Source organism: Balaenoptera borealis (genome assembly GCF_965194805.1).
Source record: "Balaenoptera borealis genome assembly, chromosome: 19".
NCBI lineage: Eukaryota > Metazoa > Chordata > Mammalia > Artiodactyla > Balaenopteridae > Balaenoptera > Balaenoptera borealis.
The window spans coordinates 12,056,067-12,068,093 of record NC_138878.1 but is presented as its reverse complement, the minus strand read 5'-3'; the positions used below and the strand labels follow the sequence as shown (position 1 = coordinate 12,068,093).

The following is a 12,027-nucleotide window of genomic DNA, read 5'->3' as shown; positions in this document are numbered from 1 at the left end:
AAGAATTCAAAATAAATGACATACATATTTGATTGTATTTGTATATACTATCTCTGAAAGGACATATAAAAATATTTACTTTCACTATATACCCTTTTGCACTTTTTGAATTTTGTGCCACATGCAAAAAAGAAGAAAAAAAAACAAAAGCCAAAGATAATTCCACTTTAAGACATAAACATAGACACCTTTGAAAATATCTGGAATACATCTTCATGGTTGGGGCACCGAGGAAATTTAATGATATACCCTCCTCAGTCCGTATTTTCCTCTTTTTTTCTCTTCCACTGTCTATTCCAAATCAGGTAGTGGTGGGGAGGAAATATGGAATATCAACATCCTCTGGGACATGGCAAGTGGAAATCTGGCCCTTTTAAGAGTCCTACAGGGGACTTCCCTGGTGGCGCAGTGGTTAAGAATCTGCCTGCCAATGCAGGGGACATAGGTTCGAGCCCTGGTCCGGGAAGATCCCACATGCCACAGAGCAACTAAGCCCATGCATCACAACTACTGAGCCTGCACTCTAGAGCCGGCAAGCCACAACTAATGAAGCCCACGTGCCCTAGAGCCCATGCACCGCAACTACTGAGACCACGTGCTGCAACTACTGAAGCCTGCACGCCTAGAGCCCATGCTCCACAACAAGAGAAGCCACCACAATGAGAAGCCCGTGCACCACAATGAAGAGTAGCCCCTGCTCGCCGCAACTACAGAAAGGCTGCGCACAGCAACGAAGACCCAGTGCAGACACTAAATTTAAAAATAAATAAATAAATAAATAAAAGAAGAAATGTGTATTAAAAAAAAAAAAGATGATGAGGATGAGTATAATTCTTGTGACTTTCTGTCTGAATTTAAAAAAAAAAAAATCGCACAAGGACTCAGAGGCAAAGAATATACAAATCAATTTTCACTGCAAAGTAAAGGAGCTGTTACAGTGGAGGATTACTGGACTGAATGTCAATATTATGACATAGTATAAGTGTGTTTCATGTTTGGTAATTGCAATCATTGTTGCTTTTGTTGTGGTCATCCATGTACAGTGCTTGGTGTCAGTCTATTTATCTCTTGTAAAAATAAAATACAGTGTGTGTGTGTGAAAAAAAAAAAAGAGTCCTACATTGGTAGTTCTACTCTAAGAAAAGCACATTAACAATTTTATGGCCTAGTTTTCCCAGTGTGGTCAACAGTTACATGGGAGTTTTAAAATGAGAGATGAAAACAAAATTCTCTGAAGAGCATTATATGAATTATGAGCAGAATGTCATCCTCATACACTATTGGTGGAATTGTAAACTGATGCAACAGCTATGGAAACAGTACAGAGATTCTTCAAAAATTTAAAAATAGAACTACCGTATGATTCGGCAATTCTACTTCTGGGTATTTACCTGAGGAAAACAAAAACACTAATTTGAAAAGATATATGCACCCCTATGTTCACTGCAGCATTATTTACAACAACAAAGATATGGAAGCAGCCTAAGTGCCCATCAACAGACGAATGGATAAAGAAGATATGGTACACACACATACACACACACACAATGGAATATTACTCAGACATAAAAAAGAATGAAATCTTGTCATTTGCAACAACATGGATGAACCTAGAGGGTATTACGCTAAGTGAAATAAATCAGACAGAGAAAGACAAACACTGTATGATATCACTTATATGTGGAATCTAAAAAAAAAAAACACAAATGAACAAACATAACAAAACGTAAACAAAGTTACAGATATAGAGAACAAACAGATGTCTGCCAGGGAGAAGGAGGGTAGGGGGAAGTAAGAAATAGGAGAGGGGTATTAAGAGGTACAAACTTCCAGTTGCAAAATAAATGTCATGGGTATGAAATGTACAGTGTGGGGTATTATAGTCAATAACCACGTAATATCTCTGTATGGTGACATATGCAACTGGACTCATCATGGTGATCATTTTGGAATGAGGAGAAACACTGAATCACTATGTTGTATAACAGGAGCTAACATAGTGTTGTAGGTCAATTATATTTCAAGAACAAACAAATAAACAAACTCATAGAAAAAGACATCAGATTTGTGGTTACCAGAGAAGAAGGGCAGGGGGTGGGGAGGGTAAGAGGAATTGGACAAAGGCAATCAAAAAGTACAAACTTTCAGTTATAAAATAATAAGTACTAGGGATGTAACGTACATGATAAATATAATTAACACTGCTATATGTTATACATGAAAGTTGAGAGTAAATCCTAAGATTATCATCACAAGAAAAAAAATTTTTTCTATTTATTTAATTTTGTACTTCTAAGAGATGATGGATATTCACTAAACTTTTGTGATAATCACTTCATGATGTATGTAAATCAAATCATTATGCTGTATACCTTAAACTTATACAATGCTGTATGTCAATTATATCTCAATAAAACTAGAAGGGAAAGAAAAGGAACAGAATGTCAATTTTAATACGGTACCTTTCATACTCTTCATTTGCCATCTCAGATGATTTGGAACAGCTGAATATAGGTACAAATGTGTCAAAACAGTGGCTACTACAGCCAAATGCAAAGTGGGAAAGGAGACTAAAATAGAGACAAAATTTCCAGACATCTGACAATACTATTAATGTTTATACCCAGTAAATCTGGAATGATTCTATCAATGTAGCTCATTACCTCCAATCCAACTATGCTATTTCTATAATTGTGAAAAGATAAAACCAAAAAATGGATGTAAGATTACAGGACGCAAAAAAAGTCCTGAAATTAAATATAATTTCTCATGTTCCATACCCAAGTATCTAAAAATACCACATTTCTTCCATACTGACTAGTGGTGAGTGCACTGTTTACTTTTACTGGCCTGATGAGAAGCCAATAGGGCTGAACTGCCAGACTGCACAGACCCTTTCTGTATAACCCATTTCAGATGACTGGTGCTGCTTAAGAGAACAGCTGTGATTCAGGGACTGGCCTTCTATCTGAATTAAGTCTGCAACTACACTGCATAATTCTGAAGGATGTGCAAGTTTTGAAGCAGGAATGGGCAGGAGATAAAAATTCAGTTAGATGAGAGAGATGAAGAACTTTTTTTAAAAAAAATATTTTACTTACTTACTTACTTACTTATTTATTTATTTTGGCTGTACCGGGTCTTAGCTGTGGCATGTGGGATCTTCATTGCAGTGTGAGGGATCTTTAGTTGCAGCATGCGGACTTCTTAGCTGTGGTATGCAGACTCTTAGTTGCGGCATGCACGTGGGATCTAGTTCCCCGACCAGGGATCGAACCCGGGCCCCCTGCATCAGGAGCACGAAGTCTTGACCGCCAGGGAAGTCCCAATGAAGAACATTTGAGTAGGGCTTCCCTGGTGGCGCAGTGGTTAAGAATCCGCCTGCCAATGCAAGGGACACGGGTTCAAACCCTGGTCCAGGAAGATCCCACATGCCGTGGAGCAGCTAAGCTGGTGCGCGACAACAACTGAGCCTGCACTCTAGAACCTGCGAGCCACAACTACTGAGCCTGTACGCCACAACTACTGAAGCCTGCGCGCCTAGAGCCCATGCTCTGCAACAAGAGAAGCCACCGCAGTAAGAAGTCCGTGCACGGCAATGAAGAGGAGCCCCCGCTCGCCGCAACTAGAGAAAGCCTGCGTGCAGCAACGAAGACCCAATGCAGCCAAAAAAAAAAAGAACATTTGAGTATGGTAAGTTGGAATGGGGGAAGAAGAGTACCTGATAGCTTAACACCAGTGGATGCTTAAATGGACTTGAAAAGTGGTAGAGGAACAGCAAAGAGTTATCACATAAATAGTTCCCTCTCAAAAGGGAGTCACATGGGGCTTCCCTGGTGGTGCAGTGGTTGAGAATCTGCCTGCTAATGCAGGGGACATGGGTTCGAGCCCTGGTCTGGGAAGATCCCACATGCCGCGGAGCAACTAGGTCCGTGAGCCACAACTACTGAGCCTGCGTGTCTGGAGCCTGTGCTCCGCAACAAGAGAGGCCACGATAGTGAGAGGCCCGCGCACCGCAATGAAGAGTGGCCCCCACTTGCCACAACTAGAGAAAGCCCTCGCGCAGAAACGAAGACCCAACACAGCCAAAAATAAAAATTAATTAATTAATTAATTAAAATTATTAAAAAAAAAAAAAAAGGGAGTCACATGGAGAAACTGAAAGGGCAAAAGAAATCACTATTGAACAGGGACTTCCCTGGTGGTCCAGTGATTAAGAATGCACCTTCCAATGCAGGGGACATGGGTTCAATCCCTGGTCGGGGAACTAAGATCCCACATGCCGCGGGGCAACTAAGCCCGCATGCCACAAATACGGAGCCTGTGTGTTGCAATGAACTGAGATCCTACAAGCCGCTCAGCACGGCCAAAAAAAAAAACCCTTTAAAGCCACTTGACCTCAGACCTCAAAGCCATTTAAATATCCCATTTTTTACTTCTTCCTGTCAAGGTGGTATTCTCCTTTACTGTAGTAAGTTCTAATAAATTCAGCTTTGCTTTATTAACAGATTGGTGAAATTTGGAGGAGTTCATCAGGTTCTATGCCAACAGATCCTTCAACATCCAGTTCAAAGGCATCTAGGCCTGAACAGGGAAAAACTTAATTGATATATTTTAAAAACAATCTTCTGGGGTTAACAACATCAGTAATGTACATAAAATCTAGAGAAATCTTCAGAAGTTTTCCATATTTCTTCTTGCTTAGATAATATCATTCTACAGTCGGTAGAACAAAGGTACATTAATCGTATGTTAATAATTACCATTATATCAAACTATAAAGGCTGAAATGATAGAAATTAAACACTTTGGGAAATATTGATAAATTAATATAAACTAATAAAGATGCAATATTTAATAAGAATTATCCATAATCTCTAAATCACATCTTTGCCTTTTAAAGTGGTAATTTTCTATTATAAAATTGATTTGAAACTAAAGTGCAAAGAACAAAAAACCAGGAGGATCCTTTTGCTGGTAACTTCAGTTGAGCCAATGATCACTATATGACCTGAATATATAATAATTCCCCACACTTCAGTTACAATAGGTAGGAAACTGAATAAAAAGCAAGACATTTTGACTCCAATTGGTTATCTAATATGATTCTATAAAAACAGATAATTACCTTTTTGAGGAAGGGGAAATACTGTTGCAGAAATAACTGGGAGAGGTGAAAGGAGATAGGCAGAACAATCACAGATTCTTTTAGAATTATTGTTTTAAAACACTGTAAGTTTGTCAGCGGTTTAAATATGCATTACTTCTCCAGTAAAAAAATATTTACTTCCAATAATGGAAACAAAAGACACTTCCAGGTATTTTGGAGCACTTATTACTGTATAGTCTGTAGAACTGGCTATGCAGCATAGACTTTGGAGAGACATACCTGGGATCAGATCAATTTGGCCTCTTCCAGGTATTAGCTGTGTAACCCTGGACAAATTATTTAACTTTTGTAAGCCTAAATTTCCTTACCTATAAATGAGGATAATAAGAGTATTTATTACACATGCAGCAATAAGTAGAGCAAAACACATAAAGCACCTAGCACAGTGCTCATTGTAAATATACAATAAATATTATCTATAAAAATAATAACAGTTATTATATTATAGTATACTTCTAGAAGAGTTCATTTTGTACTGCCCCAACCCCAAAATAAACCAATTTCAAAAATAAGGAAAAAAACAGAGGTTTTCTTTTTAAATCTAAGATACATAGATTCTTAGCCGTAGGAAGGCAACTTCAGTTTAAGTAGTTCAATTACATTAGGATAAACTAGAGTAAAGGAATAAATTAATTTAGGAAATTAAGGTAGAAAAATCTTATCCTAATGGAAAGAAGAGTCTTTACATCACTTCACCAATTTTGCGTAGCACAAATAAGTGTGTGTGGAATTTGTCTTGCTCCTCACTCTAATCTCTCAATCTAATATCCATATACAAATCCAGATTAGATATCTGTTTTGAACTTCATTTAGGTTTTTGTTTCTAAGCAAACATCAGAAGTTAAATAGTTTTGATTTTGTTCACTCAACTGTTTTAAGGCTCCAAACAATCTCTGTATTTAAGTCCAACTGTTTAGATGCAAGTATCTTTAAATATGCAAACAAACCAAGGCTCTTAGTCATCTAAAATCGCTTTTCTAAATTTTACTTGGTAAATGTTTCTAGCCCACTGCTGGCAGTCAATGCACTTCTCTCATCACATCAAACTCAAGTTGATTCATTTTGTGAAAGTAAATGCTGCTTGTCACCAACTGTCAATTTTAATAAGCAAGACTGATGCCTTTGACAACTCAGTCAATGCCATGTATCTGTCTGGGTTTGTTACTTTAAGTCACCTGACAGCCACCTGTGAACAGATCGTACAAAGCAGTACAAAAGTGGTCCAGGGTTACTACCATAATTCTTTCAAATACACTCAGACCTTACAACAGTATCTTTAAAATTTTGATCATCACAGTTATTATTCTTCAGAAGAGTACTGGGAAATCTAATGTCTAAAATAGAAGCCTTTGATTTAGGGTCTCTGAATCTTTAGTTACACCAGAAATATAGAAGATAAGGATCTATGACTGGAGGAAAGTTCACTATTTCAAAGATAATATTTTAAATTCTGACATGTGATACAAATGAAATGCCTCATGGACCACAGAAAGAGGACAGAACAAGTAACATAAGTGAGCCACAGAAAGAACACAAGCATTTTCCCAACTGAAATCTTACTAAATCCACATCACAGAACTCGATTGGGGAAAGGCTCTCTGCATTAGGTAGGGCATAACTACACCTATTCAGAAGCAGGACTTAATATCTAATAACCCCAAACATATTTTTGTTACAGTTTCAGAAGAAAGAAAAAAAAAGACTGGGGAGAGGGGAACAGTAGAAAGTCAATTTTGGATTGCTTTCTCTCTTGCTTTTGATGCCAAGGAATATTTTTAATCTTTTACCTAGACTCTCTATGATCCTTATTTTCACCTCAGTATGCAAGAAGAAAAGATTCAAGCATTTACCTGAGACTTCTCTCTGTAATATGGACTAAATAAAATCCGTAAAATGCAACATTCTAAGACTTATTTAAAATACACACTTTGGGGACTTCCCTGGTTGTCCAGTGGTTAAGACTTCGCCTTCCAATGCAGGGAGTGTGGGTTCCGTCCCTGGTTGGAGAGCTAAGATCCCACATGCCTCACGGTCAAAAAACCCAAAACATAAAACAGAAGCAGTATTGTAACACATTCAATAAAGACTTAAAAAAAAAATTTAAAAAAAAAATACACACTTCAATTGTAAGCTGTACTGTACACACCTTTATGTCTACTCTGAGTCATCTGTCTGGTTAAGAATCTTACAACATTATGAATGTTGGTGGCTAGTTATGCCATTAACACAAAGAATTCAGAAGCATATACATAAGCCAAAATATGTGACTCATGACCAATTTTGAAAGAAAAATTTAGGACATAATTCATACGGGATATCTTAGTATCATCTAATTAAGTAACTTACTAAAAACCTTTAGCCAGGATTTTAATTTTTAAACTTCATCTTAAAATTACCAAATATACATTTATTTTTTCAGGTATAGAAGAGTTTATTTTACATCATAGTACATAGTGAATACCAAATATACATTTTAAAACATAAAATAATATGGGATAGTTTTGGTCTAACAGCCAGTTAATGAAGTTTGAAAAGAAAGATAAGTGAAGGTATTAATATTCCCTTTCCAAAAGGCTTGACACTGAATAAATGATCTCAACATCCATGACTTACCAAGTAATTTATTAGACTGGTTACTAAATTGTTCCTGCTTCCGAAACAAAGAAACAGTGCAGAGGAATTGGAAATCGACTTCCCTGGTTTAAAAGAGTCTCTTATAAGTTCATTTTGGCACCATTAAAAATTCCTAAGTTTTTCTGACAGCTCATATAGCTCAATACAAAAAAACAAACAACCCAATCGAATAATGGGCAGAAGACCGAAACAGACATTTCTCCAATGAAGACATAGAGATGGCCAATAGGCACATGAAAAGATGCTCAACATCACTAATTATTAGTGAAATGCAAATCAAAACTACAGTGAGGTACCACCTCACACTGATCAAAATGACCATTATTAAAAAGTCTACAAATAACAAATGCTGGAAAGGCTGTGGAGAAAAGACAACCCCTCCTACACTGTTGGTGGGAATGTAAGTTGGAGTAGCCACTATGGAAAACAGTATGGAAGTTCCTCAAAAAACTAAAAACAGAGTTGCCATATGATCCAGCAATCCCACTCCTGGCCATATATCCAGACAAAAATATAATTTGAAAAGATACATGCACCCCTATGTTCACAGCAGCACTATTCACAATAGCCAAAACATGGAAACAACCTAAATGTCCATCAACAGATGAACTGACAAAGAAGATGTGGTGCATAATACAATGGACTACTACTCAGCCATAAAAAAGAATGAAATAATGCCATTTGCAGCAACATGGATGGACCTAGAGATTATCATACTAAGTTAAGTAGAAAGAGAAAGACAAATACCATATGATATCACTTATATGTGGAATCTAAAATATGACACAAATGAACTAATCTACAAAATAGAAACAGACTCACAGACATAGAGAACAGACTTGTGGTTGCTAAGGGGGAGTGGGGTGGGGGAGGGATGGATTGGGAGTTTGGGGTTAGCAGATGCAAACTATTATATAGAGAATGGATAAACAAAGTCCTACTATATAGCACAGGGAACTATATTCAATATCCTGTGATAAACCATAATGGAAAAGAATATAAAAAAGAATGTGTGTGTGTGTGTATAACTGAATCACTTTGCTGTACAGCAGAAATTAACACAAAATTGTAAATCAACTACACGTCAATAAAAAAAATTCCTAAGTTCTTCTGGTTTTATTTTGCTCCTGGCCCCCTTGGAGGTGGTAGTACCTCATTTAAAAACAGTAACAAAGGGCTTCCCAGGTGGCGCAGTGGTTGAGAATCCACCTGCCAATGCAGGGGACACGGGTTCGATCCCTGGTCCAGGAAGATCCCACATGCCACAGAGCAACTAAGCCTGTGTGCCACAACTACTGAGCCTGCGCTCTAGAGCCCGCGAGCCACAACTACTGAGCCCGCGTGCCCCAACTACTGAAGCCCGCATGCCTAGAGCACATGCTCCACAACAAGAGAAGCCACCGCAATGAGAAGACCGTGCACAGCAATGAAGAGTAGCCCCCACTCGCCTCAAATAGAGAAAGCCCGCGGGCAGGAACTAAGACCCAACACAGCCAAAAATAAATAAATAAATAAATTTATTTTTTTAAAAAAAGTAACAAAAAAATTCCTAAAAATGTAAGTTATCTCTGCAACCTTTTCCCTGTTTCACCAATAGCTTATTTAATATAATTATACATCCTCTCTAAAAATCTCAGGAAAAAAAAATAGAAATAATGAATAGCAGATTCTTTTTCCAAAGATGACTGATCACTTTCACCTTAGAATTTAAGATTAAGTAGATCTAACTTACATAATTAATTGCCACCAAAATAGATCAGACACAACAAAAGTGTCTTATATCTGTGTATTGGCTTAACGCTGCAGTTTCCATTAATGACAAAATTCAAAACATTTTTTTCACATTTAGCTTTCTTTTTGCATGGTGAGGAAAGCAACTGACTAAGACTATGAAATTGTTAATTCCTATCCCTATTCTACCAGTTAACTCATACTATGAGTTGGGAGGAGCTAATCATTAATCCCATCCTCTGCCACTACAACGCTTTAAATTTTAAGTACGGTGAAAAGAGAAAAACACATTTTTTCAAACCTTTCTCCCATAAAATTTAGAGCCATACCTATCTAAAGCCATCTGACAATTCTGATAGTATAATCACCAACTCAACAGTTAACATCTGTGAAAAATATCCCCTTCCTATTAATAGAGGGATCATTTAAGTTGTCTCTGATATCAAAAGTTATATTCTTATTATATATATAAAATATTGATTTAATCCACTGATGACAGCTTAAACTTGCATTTCAGAACAGAAAAATAATTCAGAGTGAAAAATTCAAAGTTTTAAAGTCAGTATCCCAATATCAGTTTCTGCATGAGAACCTGGGCCCTTCAGTTGATCCTCCATTCTAAAAATATCTGCTGCAGGATACCTTTATTCAATCTGAAATTGAGTAAGAATTTCAAATCTATGTTCTAATTCTTATTTGGTGCAACTATGACATCACAGAGCAAGCAATGAAACATAATTTTTGGCTCCAAGTTATATCTATCCTGAAAATCTTCCTAAAAATATTAAAATCCTAATAAAATAAATTCTTGGTTGATCACAAACCTCCACAAGTCTCTGGCAAAAATTTTCTTCTTCAGATAACTTATATTTAAGGAAGTTCCTGGAAGGCAGTAATTACATCCTGTGCTACACAATACTAGGCACACACTGGCATTCTACAAATATTTGTTACTTGGTTGACAGCAATTCTATTTGATCTCTAAGCTTCCAAAGGCAGGCTGTCAATCACTGGGGTCACAATGAAATAAACAGCTTCTCCCAAACTTCTTCCTTTTTGGTCTATTTTTCAGGCCTTTCATTTTAACATCAATTCCCTAAGATACCCCCAAATTAAGACCAAAACTATGCAATGAATTTAAGCTGGACAGGACAAGAAATTATTAAATAAGGATGTCAAAGAGCACTTTTCTCAGAAAACCAAATCCACTATTCTGGATTCTTGACGGAATAGCACTAGGATGGAGAAGGAAAGGATGATCAAGAATTACATTTCTGGAAGAAATTTTTTTTTTTTTTTTTTTTTGTAACCTTTTAAACTTTAATTTATTAAAGAGGATCACAGTTCCTTCCCCCATTTACTAACACCCACACTGTTTCAAATTCCCAAAAGGGAAGTCCACAATACCATGCTGGAGAATTTCTTATGTGTCAGCTTCTGCAATTTTTCTCTGCAAAGGAGCTAGGATCACCCCAACATTCCTCTCCTCACTCTCGGAGCTATACAAACTATGCTTCTCAATATATTCCTGGACAAGGTCTGGTACCAAGTAGCGAATGCTCTGTCCCCTTCTGAGGGCTCGCCGGATCTTTGTGGATGAGATGTCATTGGTGATCCATTCATTCACCAGGTGAATGTTGTTCTGGTGTTTCCACAGCACGTCGGATTCATAGATGAATTTCTGAGCATCATTTCCAGCCCGAGTAACACATATAAGCCCATAGTCTCCCACGATTTTGGTGATATCCTCACCCTTCCACAGATTGGGCACACCAAAAGACTCCAAGAAATCTGCTCCACACAGCAACTTCACCTTTGGCACACCTTTTGTTTTTGTTTGCTCTAGTGATTTCTTTTGACTAAAATCTTGTCTTTGTTCAGCCCACTTCCGCTTCCGTCCAGGTCTTCCCAGTACAGGTGAGTTCTGCTGGTGATCACAGCTACTGGCCTCCAGCTTCTCTTGATGGTGTCTTAGCACCGTGGCAGTCTCTATCCAATCCTGTTGAAGACTTTCCCATGTATCAACTTCCAACCATTTTGAGTTCTTGGTGGCGAGTTGTGCCATGATAACTCGGTGATGGGCAGAGATGAGTCCTTTCTTCTTATATGCATCGCCGACGGGAGAAATTATGCCTTTGATAACTTCATATTTTCCTGTTCCATTCATGTAGTCCTTGGCCAGCTCAAACAGCCTGAGGTGCATATTGGTGATAGGATTAAAGGAACCACAAGCAAGGAGAACCACTTCTGTCTTCTCTGAGTTTTCCATGCTGAGAATTTGAAGTTGTCTATCTAAATGGAAAACTCTGACACCTCTCTTACTGTTCCAAAGGCAAATTTACCGAGGTTTTCGGTTCCACAGAAAGAAACAGAAAGAATGAAGGGGCAAGACTCCCTGTTCCAAACTTCAATGTGACCTAGCTTCAGGGACAGTTGTACCTGACCCTCAAAGACCCTAAGCAGTCCTGAGCTGACTCCACCACAGGCGGGTT

The 12,027-nt window shown here is 37.7% G+C and overlaps 2 protein-coding genes across 3 annotated transcripts in view; both read right to left on the bottom strand.

Annotated features, from left to right (window-relative positions):
• The window catches only part of GLG1 (golgi glycoprotein 1), a 154,109-nt gene that overhangs the window by 83,454 nt on the left and 58,628 nt on the right, over positions 1-12,027 (bottom strand). The gene's annotated exons all lie outside the window — the stretch shown is intronic.
• Positions 10,864-12,023, bottom strand: LOC309617518 (nicotinamide/nicotinic acid mononucleotide adenylyltransferase 1). Its single transcript, XM_082369982.1, has one exon. It carries the CDS (start codon positions 11,802-11,804, stop codon positions 10,959-10,961), a length of 846 nt encoding a protein of 281 aa, XP_082226108.1. The 5' UTR covers positions 11,805-12,023; the 3' UTR covers positions 10,864-10,958.